At 50.2% G+C, this 20,317-nt stretch overlaps 6 protein-coding genes across 6 annotated transcripts; 3 read left to right on the forward strand and 3 right to left on the reverse strand.

Annotated features, from left to right (window-relative positions):
- Positions 1-781: 781 nt before the first annotated feature.
- On the forward strand, positions 782-3,340 carry CTRU02_211599 (F-box and leucine-rich repeat protein grr1; the record flags this gene model as incomplete). The annotated part of the gene is made up of 3 exons (XM_070205666.1): positions 782-1,528; positions 1,620-2,499; positions 2,553-3,340. The coding sequence occupies 3 exons, from the start codon at positions 782-784 to the stop codon at positions 3,338-3,340; spliced, it is 2,415 nt and encodes an 804-aa protein (XP_070060479.1).
- Positions 3,341-4,146: 806 nt separating this feature from the next.
- CTRU02_211600 (3'-5' exonuclease) lies at positions 4,147-5,641 on the reverse strand (the record flags this gene model as incomplete). The annotated part of the gene is made up of 3 exons (XM_070205667.1): positions 4,147-5,094; positions 5,148-5,368; positions 5,446-5,641. The coding sequence occupies 3 exons, from the start codon at positions 5,639-5,641 to the stop codon at positions 4,147-4,149; spliced, it is 1,365 nt and encodes a 454-aa protein (XP_070060480.1).
- A 1,697-nt stretch (positions 5,642-7,338) lies between these two features.
- Positions 7,339-8,870, reverse strand: CTRU02_211601 (geranylgeranyl pyrophosphate synthetase; the record flags this gene model as incomplete). The annotated part of the gene is made up of 2 exons (XM_036732344.1): positions 7,339-8,480; positions 8,531-8,870. The coding sequence occupies 2 exons, from the start codon at positions 8,868-8,870 to the stop codon at positions 7,339-7,341; spliced, it is 1,482 nt and encodes a 493-aa protein (XP_036575973.1).
- A 412-nt stretch (positions 8,871-9,282) lies between these two features.
- Positions 9,283-16,443, forward strand: CTRU02_211602 (AAA family ATPase; the record flags this gene model as incomplete). Its single annotated transcript, XM_070205668.1, has 6 exons — positions 9,283-10,765; positions 10,904-12,355; positions 12,402-12,738; positions 12,798-13,489; positions 13,538-14,431; positions 14,480-16,443. 6 exons carry the CDS (start codon positions 9,283-9,285, stop codon positions 16,441-16,443), a joined length of 6,822 nt encoding a protein of 2,273 aa, XP_070060481.1.
- A 735-nt stretch (positions 16,444-17,178) lies between these two features.
- On the forward strand, positions 17,179-17,551 carry CTRU02_211603 (uncharacterized protein; the record flags this gene model as incomplete). The annotated part of the gene is made up of 2 exons (XM_070205669.1): positions 17,179-17,343; positions 17,444-17,551. The coding sequence occupies 2 exons, from the start codon at positions 17,179-17,181 to the stop codon at positions 17,549-17,551; spliced, it is 273 nt and encodes a 90-aa protein (XP_070060482.1).
- An 894-nt stretch (positions 17,552-18,445) lies between these two features.
- On the reverse strand, positions 18,446-19,998 carry CTRU02_211604 (uncharacterized protein; the record flags this gene model as incomplete). The annotated part of the gene is made up of 5 exons (XM_036732346.1): positions 18,446-19,115; positions 19,188-19,561; positions 19,620-19,687; positions 19,736-19,772; positions 19,828-19,998. The coding sequence occupies 5 exons, from the start codon at positions 19,996-19,998 to the stop codon at positions 18,446-18,448; spliced, it is 1,320 nt and encodes a 439-aa protein (XP_036575975.1).
- Between the last annotated feature and the right edge of the window lie 319 nt (positions 19,999-20,317).

Genomic DNA, 20,317 nt, shown 5'->3' on the forward strand with positions numbered 1-20,317 from the left:
ACTCCGTTCTGTCTAGCCCGCGCGACGCGAACTCTCTCCCTCCATCATTGAGTTTAGAGACTCCCCATTCACAGCCTCCACATCCACATTGAGAGACCAGATTACGCACATTTTCCTCTCCTCGGGAAGCCCACTTTGGCTCTCCCTGACGTCGACTACAAACCCCCTCGTCCTGGTTCTTGGTCACCTTGGCGGCTCCCCTTCGTCATACAACAAATCCCGCCCGCCTGTCTTGTTGCCCTGCCCAGCCCTGCTCGGCACAGCGCGCGCGCTGCAAAGCACCAACACAGGTACACACACACACACACACAAACCCCGTCATCCTCTTCTTGCTGCTAGTCATCCACTACCAACGAAAAGGTACCTAGCCGAACGGTGGCCCAGCATCCTTTTTCTCAGGTCTTCCCCGTCCTGAACCCTCCACTTTCGGAGCCTCTCCATTACCATTTTCCGTGGGTCACCCGTCAGCGTCAGCGTCCACCACCGGCCTCGTGGGACTGGTCCGCCATCACTCAAGGAGTCAACCCTCGTTCTGGTGACAAATCCCCGCCATTTGCCTTGTCGACCTTGACCGATCCGCGACAAATCGACGACAAACAACAATAATTTCGACCTGTCATTGCTACCCTTTGCTTCGCTCATACACTCCCATCGGGGACTCGACTCCCCTCCAATCCCCCTAAACCGAGAGGGAGTAAATAAAAAAAAAATTACCCGCACGACTTCCTCGATCTGCCGACCGATCTTTTGCTCACTCGTCCGTATCCGTCGCTTGTCGCCCATGATGAGGCCCGCAGTCCCCTCAATAGCAATCATGGCTGCACAGTCAGTCACACCCGACTCCCGCTCTTCCTCGTCCACAAACTCTCCCGCTCCTGCCGACAACGAGGAGTCGGATTTCTTCATCGCCGGCAACGACTCGCAATCTTCCCTGGGCGTCCCAAATATCGAGGACATGCAAGTCAACGACGACCCGTGCCAGCCCGCCGTCAACCGGCTGCCCAGCGAGATCCTCATTTCCATCTTCGCCAAGCTCAACAGTTCTTCTGATCTCTTTCACTGCATGCTTACATGCAAGAGATGGGCGAAGAACTCGGTCGACTTGCTCTGGCATCGCCCAGCATGCACCAACTGGAAGAACCACTCATCCATCTGCCAGACGCTGCAGCTCGAAAACCCCTTCTTCGCCTATCGCGACTTCATCAAGCGCCTTAACCTAGCCGCGACCCCGCTCGCCGACAGGATCAACGATGGCAGCGTCATTCCCTTGGCGGTATGCACCCGTGTCGAGCGACTTACCCTGACCAACTGCCGGAACCTCACCGATCAAGGCTTGACTGCGTTGGTGGAAAATAGCTCTTCGCTGCTCGCCCTTGACATCTCTGGCGACGAGCACATCTCAGACGTCTCCATCAGGACCATCGCCGAGCACTGCAAGCGGCTGCAGGGCTTGAACATCTCTGGCTGCAGGCTAATCACCAACGACAGCATGATCATGCTTGCAGAGAACTGTCGATTCATCAAGAGGGTGCGTTTTGCTGTTTATTACTCATTCCCTAGCCTGATATCGCGGACATTCGCCTAATATTGGATTTGCACTGACTTGTCATGTTTTTTAGCTCAAACTCAACGAGTGTGCCCAACTGCAGGATAACGCGATTCTGTCTTTTGCCGATAACTGCCCAAACATTCTCGAGATTGATCTCCACCAATGCTCCCAGATTGGGAACGAGCCCATCACTGCCCTCATCGCCAAGGGCCAGTCCCTTCGCGAACTCCGTCTCGCCGGCTGCGAACTTATCGACGACAGCGCCTTTCTGTCTCTGCCTCCCAACAAGACATACGATCACCTGCGCATTCTGGACCTTACCTCCTGCGCGAGGCTTACGGATCAGGCTGTGCAGAAGATTATCGAGGCGGCTCCGCGTCTGCGCAACTTGGTACTCGCCAAGTGCCGCAACATCACTGATGTTGCCGTAAACGCCATTTCGAAACTCGGAAAGAACCTGCATTACTTGCATCTGGGTCACTGTGGTCACATCACGGACGAAGCAGTGAAGCGACTGGTGCAAGCATGCAATCGCATAAGGTATATTGATCTCGGATGCTGCACGCTTCTGACCGACGATTCCGTGATGCGTTTGGCCCAGCTGCCAAAGCTCAAGAGAATCGGACTCGTCAAGTGCAGTAACATTACCGATGAGTCCGTGTTCGCCCTCGCTCGCGCCAACCATCGTCCGCGGGCACGCCGAGATGCCAACGGTAACATTGACGAATACTACGCCTCCAGCCTAGAGCGTGTCCACCTGAGTTACTGCACGAACCTCACATTAAAGGCAAGTTATGCCTCTCCCTTATGGTGCTGTCATTGGCTAACCGGGAAACAGAGCATCATCAAATTGCTCAACTACTGCCCACGTCTCACGCATCTCAGTTTGACAGGGGTCACTGCCTTTCTCAGAGAAGAGTTCGCCGAGTTCTGCAGACCCCCTCCTCCCGGTGAGTCTCTTCCATTTGTAATCACTCAAAGCATGCCCAACTGACAAGCCCAGAATTCACGGATCACCAGCGCGGCGTATTTTGCGTCTTCTCTGGCGCTGGCGTTTCAAAGCTCCGCGAATACCTCAATAACTCTCCCGAATACGAAGGCCTTCGAGATTCACCTGCCCCGCGATACTCGGGTGCGGGCATCTTGTCTCGCCGAAACATTGATCCCCGTTCTGCAACCCCCGGAAATGCCGGCCCAGCCAACGGCGATGCGGAAGGCGATGATGCGGAGGCGCCAGAGGAAGATGAATTCGATGGACTAGACGGCAGCGAAATGGCAGTGGACGGACAGCCACTTTTGGCGCAGAACCTCGTCAACGGAAACGCAACGCAGAATGGCATGGCTCCACCGCCACCACCTAATCACGTACCTCTGAACGGCGCAGTGCCCATGTTTGCGCAACCACTTGGTCAGGCCCCATTACTCTTTAGCCCTACCAGCCCCAGCTTCCCCCAGTCGGCCCGCTCGCCGACGGCAGCGGGCCCGTCAAACCACCCACTGCCTTTGGTCATCTCTAGCCATTACACTCCTAACTCCCCAACAGCAGGACACAACGCTTCGACCGCAACTGCCATCTCGCCGCAAGGTACAAACCTCGGCTTCCCGGCGTACACAAACAGGCGACCGACCTCTATAGGTGCCAGCACCGCGTCAATGGAGGCCTCGATGTTGAGCCCCGCAATCCATCGCGATAGGCCCGCAAGCGTCATCTCAATGGAGGCGTCTATGTTGGGGCCATCCGACCCAAATATTCCAGAGTCTGCCGCATCGAACGCCCCACAGCATTCCTAAGGGGCATCTGGTGAATATGGATTTCGATGAAGACTGGCCCAGATTCAGAAAGGAGAAGAAAATGATACGTACGGCATGAGATACGCAACGGCAAATATACCCTGGAGCGCTTGGGAAACACGGTACACAGTAGACTGGCATAAGGAACGTGTTGATAACCTTATGACCTTGGTTGGGCTTTTTTTTGGTCCTCATAGCCATTTTGGCATTGCTTGGGAGAAAGTTTAGGGGCTACATCTCTCATCCCGAGGCGTTGACTGGGTTCTTCCATTACGGTAAACCTGTTTGGTTCTTTCGGTTCTTTTTTTTACACAAATTTCATCACTTGGCTCTATTTCCCTTTCCGAATAGTGTTTCTCGGCAGTAGACTATGGGTTTTCTTTCCCGTTATTTTTCATCTTGTTTTCTTCTTTTTCTTTTTTTAAAGCTTCTGGCATTTTCCCAGCCTTCAGTTCGGTAGCGGTAGGGTACACAAGCGGGGTGGACGTGGCCAAGCCCAGTCAAAGGGGGGAGCGGCAATCAGACATTGATGGAGATCAAGGCATGCCTTATTTGAGGCCGGTATTTTAACGGTGCGAAAGGTATAGGCAGTGACGGTATGACCATAGAAGACCGCTCTGGCGAGGGTCGGACGAATTTAATGCCCTTGTAAGCCTTTTAATCAGGGTTGCTCTCCATCTGCTTTGAAGATGAAATCTTAGGTGCTCATGTGCTCATGATAAGACTTCCCGGCTACTGACGGGTGATGATCGACACTCCTATGCAGAGATTCAAAAACTCTCAAACTAATACACATTAAGATGATCTCACCAGAAACCCGGTATCGCCTGGACCTTGTCCTGGTTATAAGCCTCCAGCTCTTCGCATTTCTGCGTCACATACCAGTGAACCAAGTCCCTAGAAGCCAAGGCGTCCTCCAGGCTGTCATGGCCCATCTTACCGGCTTGTATAACGCGGCCCAGAAGATCGCGTGCGAGGGACTTGAGAGAAAGGCCGCCGCCCTTGTTGTGCCTGTTCGGCTCCTGCTTCTCCTTCTCTTCCGAATTGCCTGTCTCTGAGGTTTCTTGGCCGTCAAAGATGATGAGGTCATCATCATCAATACCGGTCTCCTGTAACTTCAACACAACCTTCTTCCGCTCCTCTTCCTCTTCCGCCATCTTCTCTTGCTCGGCCTTGGCTGCCGTGGCGAGGATCAACGAGTCGACGACCAGAGGGTGGATCCAGCGCAGGGAAGCGAGGTCGTTCTGCACCGCGTGTCCGATGACAATGGTTTCGGGGCCCACCCACCTCCACACCTCCTCCCGGGCCGCGGCCAGTCCTCCGATGAGACACTTTCCCTTGTCGCGGGCTTCATTCATGTCCTGGCGGGAAACACCCGAGTATCTGGTGTTGTAATGCTGCATTCGCACCGTTGGATAAACGAGACTATCGAGAAGAATTTCCGAGGTGAAGTAGTCGATGAGCGTGAGGCGGATGAGCTCAGATTCGCCATCAAACGCGACGCCCATTTCGCAGTCCAGGGCTACCGCGGGGCGGGGATGACGGGGCAGACCGGAGGGTGTGTAGGAAGTGGGGTCCGTCTGGCCGGAGATGGGAACAAGGGGCCGCCGGTTGAGGTCGAGAAGAGGAGATGAGGGTGTCCTATGGAATTGATGGCGAGCGAGGAGGTCGCCTGGAGCATAAGTTCTGGTAAGGTGGTCTGGAGCGAAGGTGCAGCCTGGGGCAGAGACATGAGTTCGGCAGCAATTCCATTGCTGATGATGTTAGTCTGGGAGGAAGGACGAGAGAGATCGTGGGGGGACAATACCATGCGAATTACGCGGCCGGTATGATACTGGCATTTGAGGACTGGCCTGGTGGACTTCTCTTCATTCTCTTTCACCATGCCATTGTCGACGGAGGCATCGGCACTAGCGACGGGTACGATCTTGGCTTTGGGCTGGGGTGTGGATGGTTTTTGCGGGGGCCTCTTATGCCCCTTCTGGTTATCCTGAGCATCCGGTCTGTACCTGTTCCTCTTGCTTGAGCCTGTAGGTGTGTTAGTATTTGGAACCGTGAGATAATAGAAGTATGAGAAGCCTTACAGCGAGCATTACATCTCTTACAGCGCTTCTTGTCATCAATGTCCGCCTGGGAAAGTGGGGTGACGACAAAGCCGTTCTTGATCAAGAGGTTATGACGGTGTGTCATGGAGCGGAGCTGCTGGAGGTAAATCTGTGTCGGCTCAATCGTAGCCGAAGGAGAACCGTATGGGTTCGTAGACGCTTCCTGAGATGGAATCTGAGGTTGGAAGAAGGCCATCGCAGGAAATGAAAATGGCGGTGATGGTTTTGGGTTGTGCTTTTCTCCAAGCTAGGATCTGGAAGTAAATGGCGTGGTAAGGTTTGCAGTAGTCGGGAACCTTGATATCCGCGATTCAAAGTGATGGACGATCACCTTCTTCCGGGGCAAACTGCGTTGCTTTATGAGGACTCGTGAAGTTGATGGGCGTGTGGTTGTTTTGATGATGATGTTGGCGGCCTGCTGCAGACGCTTGTCTCGGATTGACGGCCTGACTGATTGTTTGCACCTTCCACCTTCCCTTTAGGTTCTGCGCTTACCTCGCCCCTTCTCCTTTCTTGATTCTTCCTCTCTTTCCTTCCTATTCGATTTCAATGTGCAGCGCTTGTTGGCAGGTGCGAGGCAGATTCCGGAAATCGAAAAAATGGACCCACTTTCGTTGGTGACGACGGCGGCGGCGTAAGTTGGGTCTCTCCGGGCCTCTGTTGGTCTCCGGAACGGCTCAGCCATGGAGAAGCCGACCACTTCTCGCGACCCGGCAGGGATGTAATGTATTTGAGTTCGTTCTTAATGGTCATGGCGGCTGCGTAGTGTAATTAATGGCCGGCCTGGCCTAGCCAACCCCGCTTGTTCAGCTTTCAGACACCTGACGCTGATGGTAACAACGCGACTAGTCAGCCTCGGAAGTGTTTTCCTTGTCGGATAGTTGTAAATGAAGAAATAGTAAGTTCTGCTTGTAACTTGGTCTGACGTTTTATATACATGTTTGTGGTTTGCCTTTGCCTTGGATTAATAATCCTGATGTTGGCATGTGATAATTAAAGGTTGAAAATAAAAGCCAAAAAAAATTAATCATAGGTGTGATTGTAAGATCTGAGTCTATATATTACCGAAAAACAGTTTCTGAGGTACTTAAGAGTAATAACAAGTTCTAAACATATCAGAATTGATTAGATGCAATGTGAACAACCCTCAGCTGCCAGAAACCCTTTCTCCGGTATGGTGTGTGCTCAGTATCACATTGCTTTCTATATCCTGGAGGCATCTTCTACACAAAGAGCATGATAGAAATGAATTTTATGAGCTTAAAGTGATGATATCATGTGCTGTTAAGAGTTCTTGAATCCGTATGATGTCGAATGGTCTGGCATTACCTAGGAGGAGGGTCTCCGCTGACTTTAAGAAGAGATCGCCATACGCTGGCGATAAGAAGCGTTTACTAGTACATAGAACTATAAAAATTTTAGTCCAGAGGTCTTGATTCGTCTTTAAAATGTACACAAGTCCTGTTCAGCCGCCACAGTAGGGCCAAGGCAACAAGGCAGGGTACATCGCGATATACGTGGTGAACGAGCCACTCACCGAAGCCCGCTCACCGAGGTGACAGTAGCCCCACCAAACCCTGCCACGTGACTTTACCCATAAGGATCAGAGGCGTGGGGTTTCACTAGAGGCTTCCCACACCGCACTCAATACGCGTCAAACAATGTCGCGTAACCCAGATTATGGAGTCAATATCGCTTTTGCTCTTAATGTGAAAAGAAAAAGGGTAACATGAATTCTCGATAATGACAGAAAGCTAACAAACAAGAAAACAAATCAAGCCTGAAAACCACCATCTCTTGCAAGCCAACGAATTAGATGGCTGTTACGTGCAGTATCTCATGTGGAGGACATGATCAACAAGTATCATAAAACATGTGATAGCTGTTCGTGTATCAATACTCACAGCGGCCGCAGTATGAACACTCTTGCGAGCAGGCAGTGAAGTCGTCTGATTCGTCTTCGCCATCACTCCAAGCCAGCCCACTCCCTCCCACATCAGAATCATATTCGCCCTCGTCCTCGCTACTAGCCACCGTACTTCCTAACCATGCCCCCCATTTTGCCATCACGTCTACCGAACACACCCCCGACAATCCGGGAGTTTGCTCTCGGAATTCTAGTTTCTCAGGACTTTGCCGACTAATCTCCAGCTTCCCGCCGTGGATACGGACAAGATTGACGATATGATGAAGGAGTGCTGCCAGCCGGGAGAGCTCTTCATTCTTCTCCTTCTCCCACTCCTTGATCTTGGTGGACACGTCCATGATTTGGATGTCGTTGAAGGTTCCGCGGTCATGATATGCCAGTACGAAGTTGGGAATCTGCGCTACCCACATACGTGGAAGTTCCTCTCCTAGAAAATCGTGACCTTTGCGCCGGCTGGACCGCGTCTTAAGATCGAACATTGCCGATTGAGGAACCTTGAACCCTCCCGATTGCATCTGCAACTGGGATGAAGAGCCAGGACTTGTTTGGCTCACCTTGTTGCCGCCCAGGCTGGCAATGAGCTCCTCAACAGTGCCTTCTCCGGTGCCAACTTCACGCTCTGCGTAGCCTGACGACGACATCAATTTGTTCTTGAGGTAGCCGTCGCCTTCATAGCGGACGAGACAGCTGAGACCACCAAAGTCATACCGGAGGACCCGCTGATGAGATGCCGAGCCACGAACATCAACATCCCAGCTTGTATAAGTCTCTGGAAATGTGTGGCCGTAGCCTCTGACGTCGTCGATTGTTTCCGTGGGCGAGTTCTCCCTGCGGATCAAGTGGACTGTGCTCCCAACCACCTCCACGAGCATTCGAAATGGCCGTTCCTTGCCTTGTACAAAGCGGAGAAGGTTGCCAAGTGTGCTTCCACAGGCGACAAGGTTGACCTTTCTAGTGAGAGAGTCTGGATGCATTGACAGAACAGCTTGGATAGCCGGTTCCATTGGATGTGTGGGGTATCGAGAGGCATTCTTGTCACGATAGTAGACACCGTTGTCCTCCCGCAGTGCGGTAGTTTCTGCAGGCGGCGTCCATTTGGCTGGTGCACCTATTCTGGTTAGCAAGATCAAGCCAGCGGAGCAATGATGCATCACTTACCTGGGATCAGGATTGAAGGCTTCGCTCTATCAAGCCAGTTGTATGAGGCGATGAGCTCGCATTCGGTCACCTGGGCGGACGACACGAACGCCAATGCTGGTTTTGAGAGGTCGGCAATGTTAATGGACTCTAGTAGAGATCCAAATGCCGGACCTGGCGACGGCTTCTCCGGCCCCGGCCGGCGATGCCAATGACGATTGCGCTGATACATGTTGTGCTGATACATATTATGCTTCTTTTGGTCGTGGGTCCAGAAAAAAATTGTGTGAAAGGAAGAGTGATCCAGCAAGCTCAAGGAGGTATCGGGGCATATCAGGCTCCCTTTTGAAGCATTGCTCATGTACCATTTTGCCTTGCAGACGATGAGCCACTCACAGCCTCTTTTGATGCAGGAGGCCGGCCACAACTCCAACGGGGCGACCAACAGCGACCCAGATTGACCTTCGATGGCATTCTGCCAGACGTTTTTTATACTTTGATTGCATTGACTCCCAACAAAACTGTTGGAGCCGATGCCTGACTTTGCCAGCCTGCTTCTACCGCAATAAGTGATAAGGGCTGGCTGTTCCCCTCGCCAAAGTACTCAAACGCTCCTCGTTGTCATTACATTCCTATTCTCTGCTCTTTGATCGAGCAGTGCTTCTGGATTTCTTCAATTTGCGAGTAGTTGCCATTTGGCATTTCTCTTTACATTTGCCGTTTCGCCCACGCGGTTGCAGCCTGTGCCTAACACCCCCATCCTTTCCAACATCATGACTATTACACCGTCTGACCCACGTCGCGCTTCTCGTCTTGAGAAGAAATTCAAGGATGTTACAATTGGTAATCGGCAAATCACAACGGCCATCGACGCTCGTCTCTTCCTTGAAGCTGTTTGGACCAAACCCACACCAGCTGCGTGTTTGGAGCTTGTTACCAACAGCAGTGCCGGATTGGATGCCCTTCGCCATAGTCTACGAATCGACTTGTCAGTCTCTTTCATGAAGTCTCATGTTCTTCCATTCATTGCCTACCTGAACGACCCAGGAGTGAAGATGAGGTACAATGGCCAACTCCTCCACAATATCCTTCTGCTTATCATCGACCCCCCTGTTCTTTGGAACAACCTCGTCAGTGTGTACAAGGCGGCTCAACTCAACGAAGAAGAGCTTTACGTGTTTGCCTGGATGTGCCTTGAGCTGTCAGGCCTTCCAGGAAACGACCATGACAGCATCATCAGCGACATCTCGTCTGTCCTGCAGCAGCCGCCGTTCCAGGAAACCCAGGACCATAGAACGCGAGATCTCATGTATAGAATCAAAAACACACTGGATCTCAGATGCACCAACTCTACCGAGAAAACCCTCGAAGCTGCTGGTGGCCGCCACGACAACGATTTCGCCAACTTTCGCAAAATTGCCATTTTCCCTACCAGCGACGAGTTCTACTCGAGCACCTCACCTTTTTATCGGCAGGCTTGTGAAGTTGCGGCGGTTGAATCAGCCATACGACCAAAGATTCACCTTGATAACCAGTTTCGCCTTTTGCGAGAAGATATGCTCGGTGAACTCCGCGACGACCTGAAAATAGCGACCGGAAGAAAGAGGTATAAGAAGAGCCCTCAAATACTTGCCGGGCTGACTTCAGCTGGAATAAATACTGGCAACGAGGAAAGAGGACGATTCTGTGCCCTCTACGTCAGCTGTTTATACGGCTTGGAATTTATGAAACAGCTAAACACTCAACAACGCAGCAAATTCCTGGATGACAACAAGAGATTCCTTTGCCATAATTCCTTTGGTGCTCTCTGCGGCGAAAACCACATCGTAGCATTTGCTTTCCTAGTCCGGGACGTCGACCAGTTGGTGAAGTGGCCTCCTATTGTCGGCTTGCAGTTCACCAGTAGCGATGCCCTTGCCAGAGCCTTACAAGCTTTGAAACCACGAAACAATCTTCGGTTCATACTGGTTGATACCCCGGTCTTCGCATACCAGCCTGTACTCGAACGCCTGCAAGAAATCAGCGAGATGCCTCTCGCAGGTGGTCTTCTCCGCCTCGATACCGACGAGGAGGAGTTTTCGACGCCTTCCTTGAACCTATCTACGTCTATGCAGAACCATGTCAGAAATCTCGAAGGGCTACTGGCTGGTGATTGCCAAAAAGTCATGATGAATGGCTTCAACCTCGATCAGTCTCAGGCACGAGCTGTACGGCATGCGTTACAAAGCTCTGTGGCCCTCATCCAAGGCCCCCCTGGTAAGTTACTTTCTGTAACCATTAAACCATCGTGGAGGTTTCGTGGGTTTCACTGCTTTCTACAACCTACTGTACCACGCATAATTCTCGATCATATTGATCTTGAGGTTGTATATTGGAGATTAACTCTTCTTCTAGGTACTGGCAAATCATTCGTGGGCGCTCTGGCAGCCAAAATCCTATTGGAAGACCCTCAAAAACGTATTTTGGTTCTTAGCTACACTAACCACGCTCTTGATCAATTTCTCGAAGATTTGATGCGAATCGGCATCCCTTCTGACATTATGGTTCGCCTTGGCTCCAAGTCTACCGAGGCTACGAAGATGCTGTCTTTAGAAAAGGCAGTCCGTAAGACTTACTTCAAGTGGTCAAGAGGAACGAAAGAAAAGATGGACAGGCTGAAGTCTGATTCATTTGGATTGAGGGACCAGATAGAATACGCATGTAATGATCTGTTGCAGCCTAAAGTCAGGTGGTCAGACCTCTTGGAATTTCTCGAATTCCCCGAGGACACGCACGACTTCTACGAAGCATTTGCATTGCCCGAGCAGAATGATGGATTTCAGTTTGCAGGACAAGCTGGGAAAAAGATGTCACCTGAGTATTTGCTCGAGCGCTGGGCACATGGAAAAGGCGTCGGTAATTTTCGCCAACTCAGATCAGCGGTCAGCCAAGGTATATGGAGGCTACCAATCGCTCAGCGACGTCAACATATAGAAGACTGGACAAAACGTCTCCGAGACGAGCAAATAGAGACGGTCCAGAATTTGGCACGGCAGTTCGATGAGGGCCAGAGTCAGTTAGACACCCTCTACGGAGAATCTAAATGCGCCTATATACAAACCAAGAGGGTCATAGGATGCACTACAACCGCGGCTGCCAAGTACAAATCCCTCATCAAGGCAGCCAAGCCGGACGTTGTTCTCGTTGAAGAGGCTGGCGAGATACTGGAGGCGCATGTGTTGACTGCTTTGCATTCAGCAACAAGCCAGTTGATCCTGATTGGAGACCACAAACAACTTCGACCAAAGATCAATAATTACGCACTTAGCGTGGAGAAAGGAGACGGCTTCGATCTCAACCGTTCGCTCTTTGAGAGATTAATTCTCCAGGGGCACGAACATGTTACTCTTCAGAAACAGCATCGCATGCATCCAGAAATCTCACACTTGGTTCGGGAGATGACATATCCAAACCTTCTTGATGATGAAAAGACCCTTTCCAGAGGAGAGCCAAAGGGCTTGCAGGGAAGAGTAAGCTTCATCAACCACAGTCACCAGGAGGATTTGGTGAAAGAGATCGCTGATCGACGTGATGCTGGACTCACACCGAGCAAGAGCAATCAGTTCGAAGCCCAAATGATTCTAAAGCTTGTAAAATACCTAGCACAACAAGGTTACAAGACGGATAATATCGTGGTCCTCACTCCTTATCTTGGACAGCTTCGGCTCCTGAGAGACTTGCTGAGCAAAGAAAATGATCCTATCCTGAATGATATAGACTCGGGCGAGCTCATTCGAGCCGGGCTGATGACTGCAGCTGCTGGGAAAGTCAATCCCGGATCAGGTCGCATCAAACTATCCACCATAGGTAAGATTCTCATCCGTTGCTAGAACTACAAGTTGATCAATCGCAGACAACTATCAGGGTGAAGAAAGCGATGTCGTCATTGCATCCATGACACGAAGTAACAAGAAAGGGGACATTGGATTTATGAAAGCCCCTGAACGTCTGAACGTGATGTGCTCTCGTGCCAGGGAATGCCTTATCATGATTGGTAATATGGAGACGTTCATGAGATCTCCACAAGGTAGGCAGGTATGGGAGCCGTTCTTCAAGTTGCTCAAGGAGAAAGACTACCTGCACGATGGGGTGGCCGTTATTTGTCAGAAGCATCCTGAGAAGAATGCAATTCTGAAAAACCCCGGAGACTTCGATGTCAGATGTCCCGACGGCGGTTGCGATAAGGCTTGGTGAGATCATTTTCGTGATAGACCCAGGAACTGCAACTTTGGACTAACACCATCTACAGCAACGCTTTATTGGCCTGCGGCAAACATCATTGTCAACGGCGATGCCATCGAATCGACAACCACAGTAAAGTGACCTGTCACGAGCGCATCAAAAAGACGTGTGAGAGAGGCCACCAATACAATGTACCTTGTAGCGACCAAAACGCTGCGTGTAAGTTATGTCGAAAAGAAGATGAAGACAACCGCAGAAGAATACAGCGTGATCTCCAAATGGAAAAAGAGCGCATGCTGGCTCAGCAGCGATATGCCCAGGAGCTTCAGAGCATAGAAGACGAAACTGATCATTTCAAGCGACGGTTAAAGTACATTCAAGAGGAAGAGAATGAGAAGATGAAGCTGGAACAGGCTCATGCCAATCTCAGGAGCACTCAGGAAACTTACAATCGTGCAGAGACAATGAAGGCCACACTTGAAGCCTCGAAGAAGGCTGCTGCCGCTTCTGCTGAAAGTGACCAACCCAGAGCTTCTTCACCCTTTGCCCCTGGAAGCGCGCAAGAAGAATGGGCCAACTTGAAGAAGCTGTCAGGGGCGAGCAGCAATGCGTTGGATACTCTGATGAATATGATAGGTCTTGAGAGTGTCAAAGAAGAGTTCCTGTCCATCAAGTCCAAGGTAGACACTGCGGTGCGACAAGGCATTAAACTGTCCGACGAGAGGTTCGGCTGCACTCTTCTGGGAAATCCAGGTACCGGTAGGTTGAATGTCCATCAATGCCAAGATCAATGACTGACCTTTACAGGAAAAACAACTGTTGCTCGGATCTACAGCGAATTTTTGACATCCGTAGGTGTCATTGCTGGTAGTTCATTTAAAGAAACCTCTGGTTCAAAACTGGCCAGCGATGGCGTGAAGGGGTGTCGAGCCTTGTTGGATGATGTCCTCAACGATGGTGGCGGCGTTATTTTCATTGATGAAGCCTACCAACTCTCTTCAGGCAACTCTCCTGGTGGTCTCGCCGTTCTCGACTTTCTGCTTGCTGAAGTCGAGAACCTCGCTGGCAAGATTGTCTTTGTTCTAGCGGGATACAACAAGCAGATGGAGTCGTTCTTTGCCCACAACCCCGGCTTCCCAAGTCGGTTTCCCATCGAAATGAAGTTTGCAGACTATGACGATGACGAGCTTTTGCGCATCCTCCAGCGCCTGATTGAAATAAAATATAACCGTCAGATGAGATGGCAGGACGATCTGTACTTACGGATAGCTACTCGCAGACTTGGTCGGGGACGTGGAAAAGAGGGTTTCGGTAACGCAAGAGCGGTCGAGAACTTACTGGCAATCATTTCCAAGCGACAGGCGAACAGAATCCGCAAGGAAAGGCAGTCTAGCAAGAACTCGGATGACTTCTTATTCACCAAGGAGGACCTGATCGGCCCAGAGCCCTCGAGTGCGCTAAAGCAGTGTAAGGCCTGGTGCAAGTTGCAAACCCTCATTGGTCTTTCGTCGGTCAAAGAATCAGTCAAGGCATTGGTCGACAGCATACAAACAAATTACCGCCGCGAGCTCGCGGAGGAACCGGTCATAGACTATTCGCTCAACAAGGTCTTTCTGGGATCTCCTGGAACAGGAAAGACAACAGTTGCGAAATTGTATGGACAAATCCTGGTTGATTTGGGCCTCCTGTCAAACGGAGAAGGTAAGCATAGCGTCTTATTTTAATATTTGTAATACTAACAATTAATAGTGGTTGTTAAGAATCCAGCCGATTTCGTGGGTGCCGTTTTGGGTGGCTCAGAAGCTCAAACCAAAGGTATACTTGCATCAACTGTCGGCAAAGTTCTGGTAATCGACGAAGCCTACGGTTTATATGGTGGTGGTGGCTCTTCCGGAGGAAGTTCGTCAAATTCGTTCAAGACGGCTGTCGTCGACACGATCGTCGCTGAAGTTCAAAGCGTCCCTGGGGAAGATCGCTGTGTACTCCTGCTCGGTTACAAGGACCAGATGGAAGAAATGTTCCAGAACGTCAACCCGGGCCTCAGTCGACGGTTCCCTCTGTCATCTGCGTTTGGCTTTGAAGACTTCAGTAGCTCCGAACTGCGGGCGATTCTGGATCTGAAGCTCAAGGAACAAGGGTTTTCAGCCACTGGCCGAGCAAAGCAGGTGGCAATGGAGATGCTAGATCGCGCTCGTAACCGCCCAAACTTTGGAAACGCTGGTGAAGTTGACATTCTTCTGAACGAAGCAAAGGCTCGCCATCAACAGCGACTATCTTCCAAGGAGACGAACCAAGTCTCCACCCTAGAGGCTCTTGACTTTGACGAGAACTTTGATCGTGCAGAACGGACTGATACCAACGTGGCCAAGCTTTTTGCAGGTACAGTGGGATGCGAAACGATTGTTGCCGAGCTCGAAGGGCTCCAAGCGAATGTGCGTGCAATGAAAGAGCTCGGCATGGATCCCAAAGAGGACACCCCTTTCAACTTTCTGTTTCGCGGGCCACCGGGAACAGGTAAGACGTCGACCGCCAGGAAAATGGGCAAGGTTTTCTACGACATGGGCTTTCTGTCAAATGCCGATGTGATAGAATGCTCAGCAACGGACCTTATAGGGCAGTACGTCGGGCAGACTGGGCCCAAGGTGCAGCAACTTCTTGACAAGGCTCTTGGCCGGGTTCTCTTTGTAGACGAAGCCTACCGTCTTGCAGAAGGAGGGTTCGCCAAAGAGGCTGTTGACGAGCTTGTTGACTGCGTCACTAAAGATAAGTACAAGGGTCGGATGGTAATTATCCTGGCTGGCTACGACAACGATATCAACCGACTACTGTCGATCAACCCGGGCATGTCCAGTCGCTTTCCCAAAGTCATCAGCTTCCACAGCCTCAGTCCAGAAAACTGCTATGACCTTCTGCTTCGGCTATTTTTGAAAAAGAAGAGCAGGGCCGAGGAGAACAGAAAAGGTGCTAGTATTGACGTGGACTGTCTGCAGTGCCCTACATCAGTATTCCGGGAAAGTGCTGTCCTAAGCCTCTCTGAACTTTGCCAGATACCCAGCTGGGCCAGCGCGCGCGACGTGGAAACCCTAGCGAAAACAATCTTCGACAAGGCTCTTAAGTCACGGCAGGGAACAACAGTTACCATCACTGAGACAATCGTCCTAGCGGAACTGCAAAGCATGATTGGAGAACGTAAAAGTCGCGCTCAACAAGCAGAAAGACAACAAAGTGTTTCTATACAGCCATTCCGCCAGATGCAACCACCTGTGCAAGCGCCGGAAAATATTCAGATGCAACAGGACATAGCGACTGCTGTTACTGATGATGATGAAGATGAAGGAGAAGAAGATTACACGCCTCCAGAGAGTCCCACTGAAGAAAGCAATCGCGACACCCAACTCTCGATTCGGGACCCTGGCGTCAGTGACGAGGACTGGGAACAGCTTGAACGCGACAAAAAAGCACAAGAGGAAAGAGACGCGAAACACAATGCATTGCTTATATCTCAGAAGGAAGCTTCGGGCGCAGCATTCAATGCGATTCTAAAGGAACTGCTAGAAGAAGAAGAACGCCGGAAGAAGGAGGAAGAGGAGCGCAAGAAGGCGGCATTAATTGGACGTTGCCCCGCCGGATACTCATGGATCAAGCAGGCCAATGGATTCAGGTGTGCTGGGGGTAGTCATTGTGTCTCGAATGAGCAAATTGCCAGATTTTGAGGAATTAGGAAATTTAGACGGAGACTTCTGGTATCGTGGAGTTGAATGATCGTCACCGGACCCCCTTCTAGACTTGAACTGTGTGGATGACTCGCGCCAACTCTCCAGGCGGTTAGGGATGGCGGCACCAGTGATTCATATCCGAGGCCCCAACTTGCCAGGCAAGCTATATGTCATTTGTGCCGAGTCAGTCAGCAGAACAAAGAGCTTATATCGTCCAAAACTGTTTAAGGTTTTGCACTCTTAATTTATCTCTCACGAATGTCGGGTTGCCCGAACACTGTCCTCAGTGCAAACCCTTAGACTTTGTCCTGAAATAAGGCTTGTGCTTAGCGATTATACCTTGCAACTTGTTCAACATAGACTATGGGACTTTGCTAGTTCTGAAAAGTATATATATTAAGTCAAGCGCCAAAACATAACATAGCTTGAGTTCATCTTGTCAATTGAGACTTTCGCCCTTCACTTTGATTCTACAATTGCGTTGATCGCTTGATATCACACAGACCACTCGTTCATCCTCATTTACTCTCTTTCTGACGATTGCTTTTTCTCTTTGGGTAATATTCAATTTTATTCAATTGATTCAATACTGTCTCGGAAATGCGTGTCTCCGCCACCATCGCTGCCGCCATTCTCTCTTGCTCAGCCGGTGTCTTCGCGCTCCCGTATGTACCCTCTAAGTGGCTGAAATGGTCAAGCCACCAAGATGGATCAAGATGGGGATACGAATGTATGAATGCTAATAGCTTTTCTTACAACGAATGTAGGCAAGCGATCACGGGCAAAGCAACCGACTTCGGTACCTATTTCTGCGCGACACGGGGCGAAAATGGCAAACCTGTAGCCAGCAACAACTTCTGCAGCGCTGCTGGTGGAGCAGTGTTGGTTAGTCAAGGGGTCAGTGGCCTTCTCTTTGCTTCGTCTGCTCGTGTGCTTCATATCTCCTCCTCTGGGTGGACGTCAATTACAGAGTTATGGCTGACAACGCAACCGCTAGTTCTGCTGTGTTCGCAACAACAATTTCGCTGTTCTCAGAAAACTCCAAGATGGCTGCAGAGATAACCAGCTGGTTTTTTCCCAAAACGACGCTCGCTGCTCTCCTTAGAGGTTTTGAGAACAGGAAATCCAGACGCCAGAAGCGATCCCCGACGGCCAGCTTCTCATGCATTGTTCTATTCTTTTCTGCATAGTAAGAGAAGGAAGCCGTTGGGTTGCACATATTAGTTTAATACAAATACGAGCATGCAAGTCTATCATGATTGATACGTGTGTTTAGGCCTAATAGATGATAGAGCACTACTATTGGGAATAAGATACAAATTTCGGTGTCATCCTGTGCTAGCCTGCTTATCGGTGTCCTTGTATGTGACTGCATGATAATTCGATGCTATTGAAGTGCTGGATCTTCCCAGCCAATTCCTCTTACTTGAGTTAACATCCAGAGTATAATACGCTAGCTAAGTGACATTACCGGCTACGTGAAGGAAAGAGAGCACCCCCCGAGATACCGGAGCTTATGCTTAGTCTTTAAATATATGGTACGACCTTCGGGAAGGGGAAGGTGTTAGTTGCAGAATCAAGTCAAGCCGGAATGAAAGTCGCAGAAACCCTCTCCAGCGCTACACAGGATTGAGTAAGGTCTAGCATACATACAATGCTGAATGACTTCTAGGTAAAGGTCAGGAGCAACGCTTCCATATCTAACTCAAGCGTTAACTTCATTAGGCAGTTGTATCGTGTGGGAACATCATACATCCATGAATTAACGGAAAAAATAACGGTTCATCATATAAGAATTAATTTTATTTTATGTAGTATGTAGTGAGGTTATAACGAATCGATGACTGTCTGTCGAGAGTGTCAATGGTATCTAGGAGACAATTCCAAGTTCAAATGATGGATGCCATAAACTCCATTCCGCGTGGCTTTCATAATTAGTCATCCTCGTGAAAAAAGCAAACTATCTTCCACCAAAAACAAAAAATCATAATCATGAAGTTCATCTTGGCCCACCCTTCGGAGATGCAACCTGCACAATCTCGCACCTGACTTCAATGGGGCTCGTCACCGACTGCGATTTCTGCTGTCCAGGAAGCCTTGACCCGGTTCCGATGTGCGTCTCCACCTTTGGGCGCTGGCTGGACTTGTAACCTCCTAATTCTATAGTCTCTCGCGGATTCTGTTGGAATATTAAGGGAGATGGGACGCTTTCTGTATCTTCCTGGTGATGGTCGTCGCCCTCCCTGGCTCCTTGAATTGGCAATCCACCGTCATGGCTTGAGCCCGAATGGCTTAGATTGTAAGTTGCCGCGCCGTAGAGGTCAGCCTTGCTATCCGATGATTCGGGTCTGGGCTTTGAGTAATGGTTGGAAATGCTACCGAGACTGCGAATGGGAGGGCTGGCGCCAAGTTCGACGTCACGGTGCTTCGAGACACCCGCTGCCTTTCCTGACGAGAAGCCATAGCCGTTGTATTTGGAAGACTTGGTGATACGACTCGAAAGAGCGGGAATAAAGCGTGATACGAGGGGGCGGAAAGTTGGGAGGCAGGCGCAAGTTAGACCACAGCACAGCTCGCCGACAGACCAACCAGCGGTCTCGACATTGTCCCAGGTGAAGTCTTCAGCAAGATGAAGGAAGCGAATCCGAATGAACGAAATGGTGCATGTACTACGAGGTAAGAGGGTCAACTTTAGTGCCGGGTATGCGACAAAACGAAAAAAAGAAAGAGTGGCAACTTACAAGAACCCGAGGCAAAAAATGCCGAGGAGGACAAATTTCTGACCACGAGCAAGCTTCAGTTTACCAATAACAGGAAGCGGCAGAATAAAGACGATTAGATCGGTAATGATGTTGCCCGCGGCATTGATATACCATTGCGGGTAGTTAGGGATACAAGTGCCCTTGACATCTTTGTCCCAAAAGGTGGGAATAGGGGTGCAGATGAAGATCTCAACCAGTAGCTGTGAGATGCTCCAACACCCGACGACAAACATGGCGACCATGAAAACCTTCTTCATCTTATGGATGGCCAGCACGCGCCAGTATTGAAGAAGGAATGTCATCTTGATGCCTGCAAGTGCGGCATTATAGAAAACAATCGTGATATAAAACGTCTGTGAGTTGTAAGTAACCCATTCATCCAGAAAACTGAATATCTAAATGGCAACATACCATCAAATAGGACTTGATTTGATCAGGCCTGAGGAAATACACATGCTTTCCGAAGCCATTCTTTGTATCTTAAGATGTTAGTGAGATGTGACGGGTAATGGACTACAGGAACATACTTATAGCGACGGAAAGCCCGCAAGCAAATATTAGGAACTAAAAAAGCAATCAGTACGAAGATTATGCCAAGTTGACATTGGAAGAAACCTACAAATGTGCCGATAGCTGCCCAATCATCCATACCGAATTGTCTAAGCATAACCGCTCTGGTGTATGTTCGTATTGATACGGCGAGGAAGGCGATTGAAAGGACGAATGCTGTGACACCAATGATGAGCGGTTGCCGCGTCTCGTTCGGATCGATGCCTGGAGGTGCCTCCATGATTCAGACAGAACGCTTTCGCTAGCGTAATTGAGTGCTCAGGGAAGTCGACTAGAAGGCGCTAGAGCGAGTCCAGCTGCGTATTCGCTGGCACGTAGATATCTCGTCTCGTCCTTGGCCTGTGCTAGGCTGACTGGGTGAGGAACAGGACGACAATGTAGCTGTGGGATAGTCAAGCGAAGAAACAATGGACGACAGGCCGCCGAGAAGATTGGGCTATTATCTTAAATTCTTTTCTTCCAAAGCTTAGTACCTCACAATCCAACTCATAAAGGCTTTTCCTAGGTCAAAGCACAAGCACATGGTTCGGGCCCGGCTC

The sequence above is a fragment of the Colletotrichum truncatum genome (assembly GCF_014235925.2).
Source record: "Colletotrichum truncatum strain CMES1059 chromosome Unknown Contig_0008, whole genome shotgun sequence".
Taxonomy (NCBI): domain Eukaryota; kingdom Fungi; phylum Ascomycota; class Sordariomycetes; order Glomerellales; family Glomerellaceae; genus Colletotrichum; species Colletotrichum truncatum.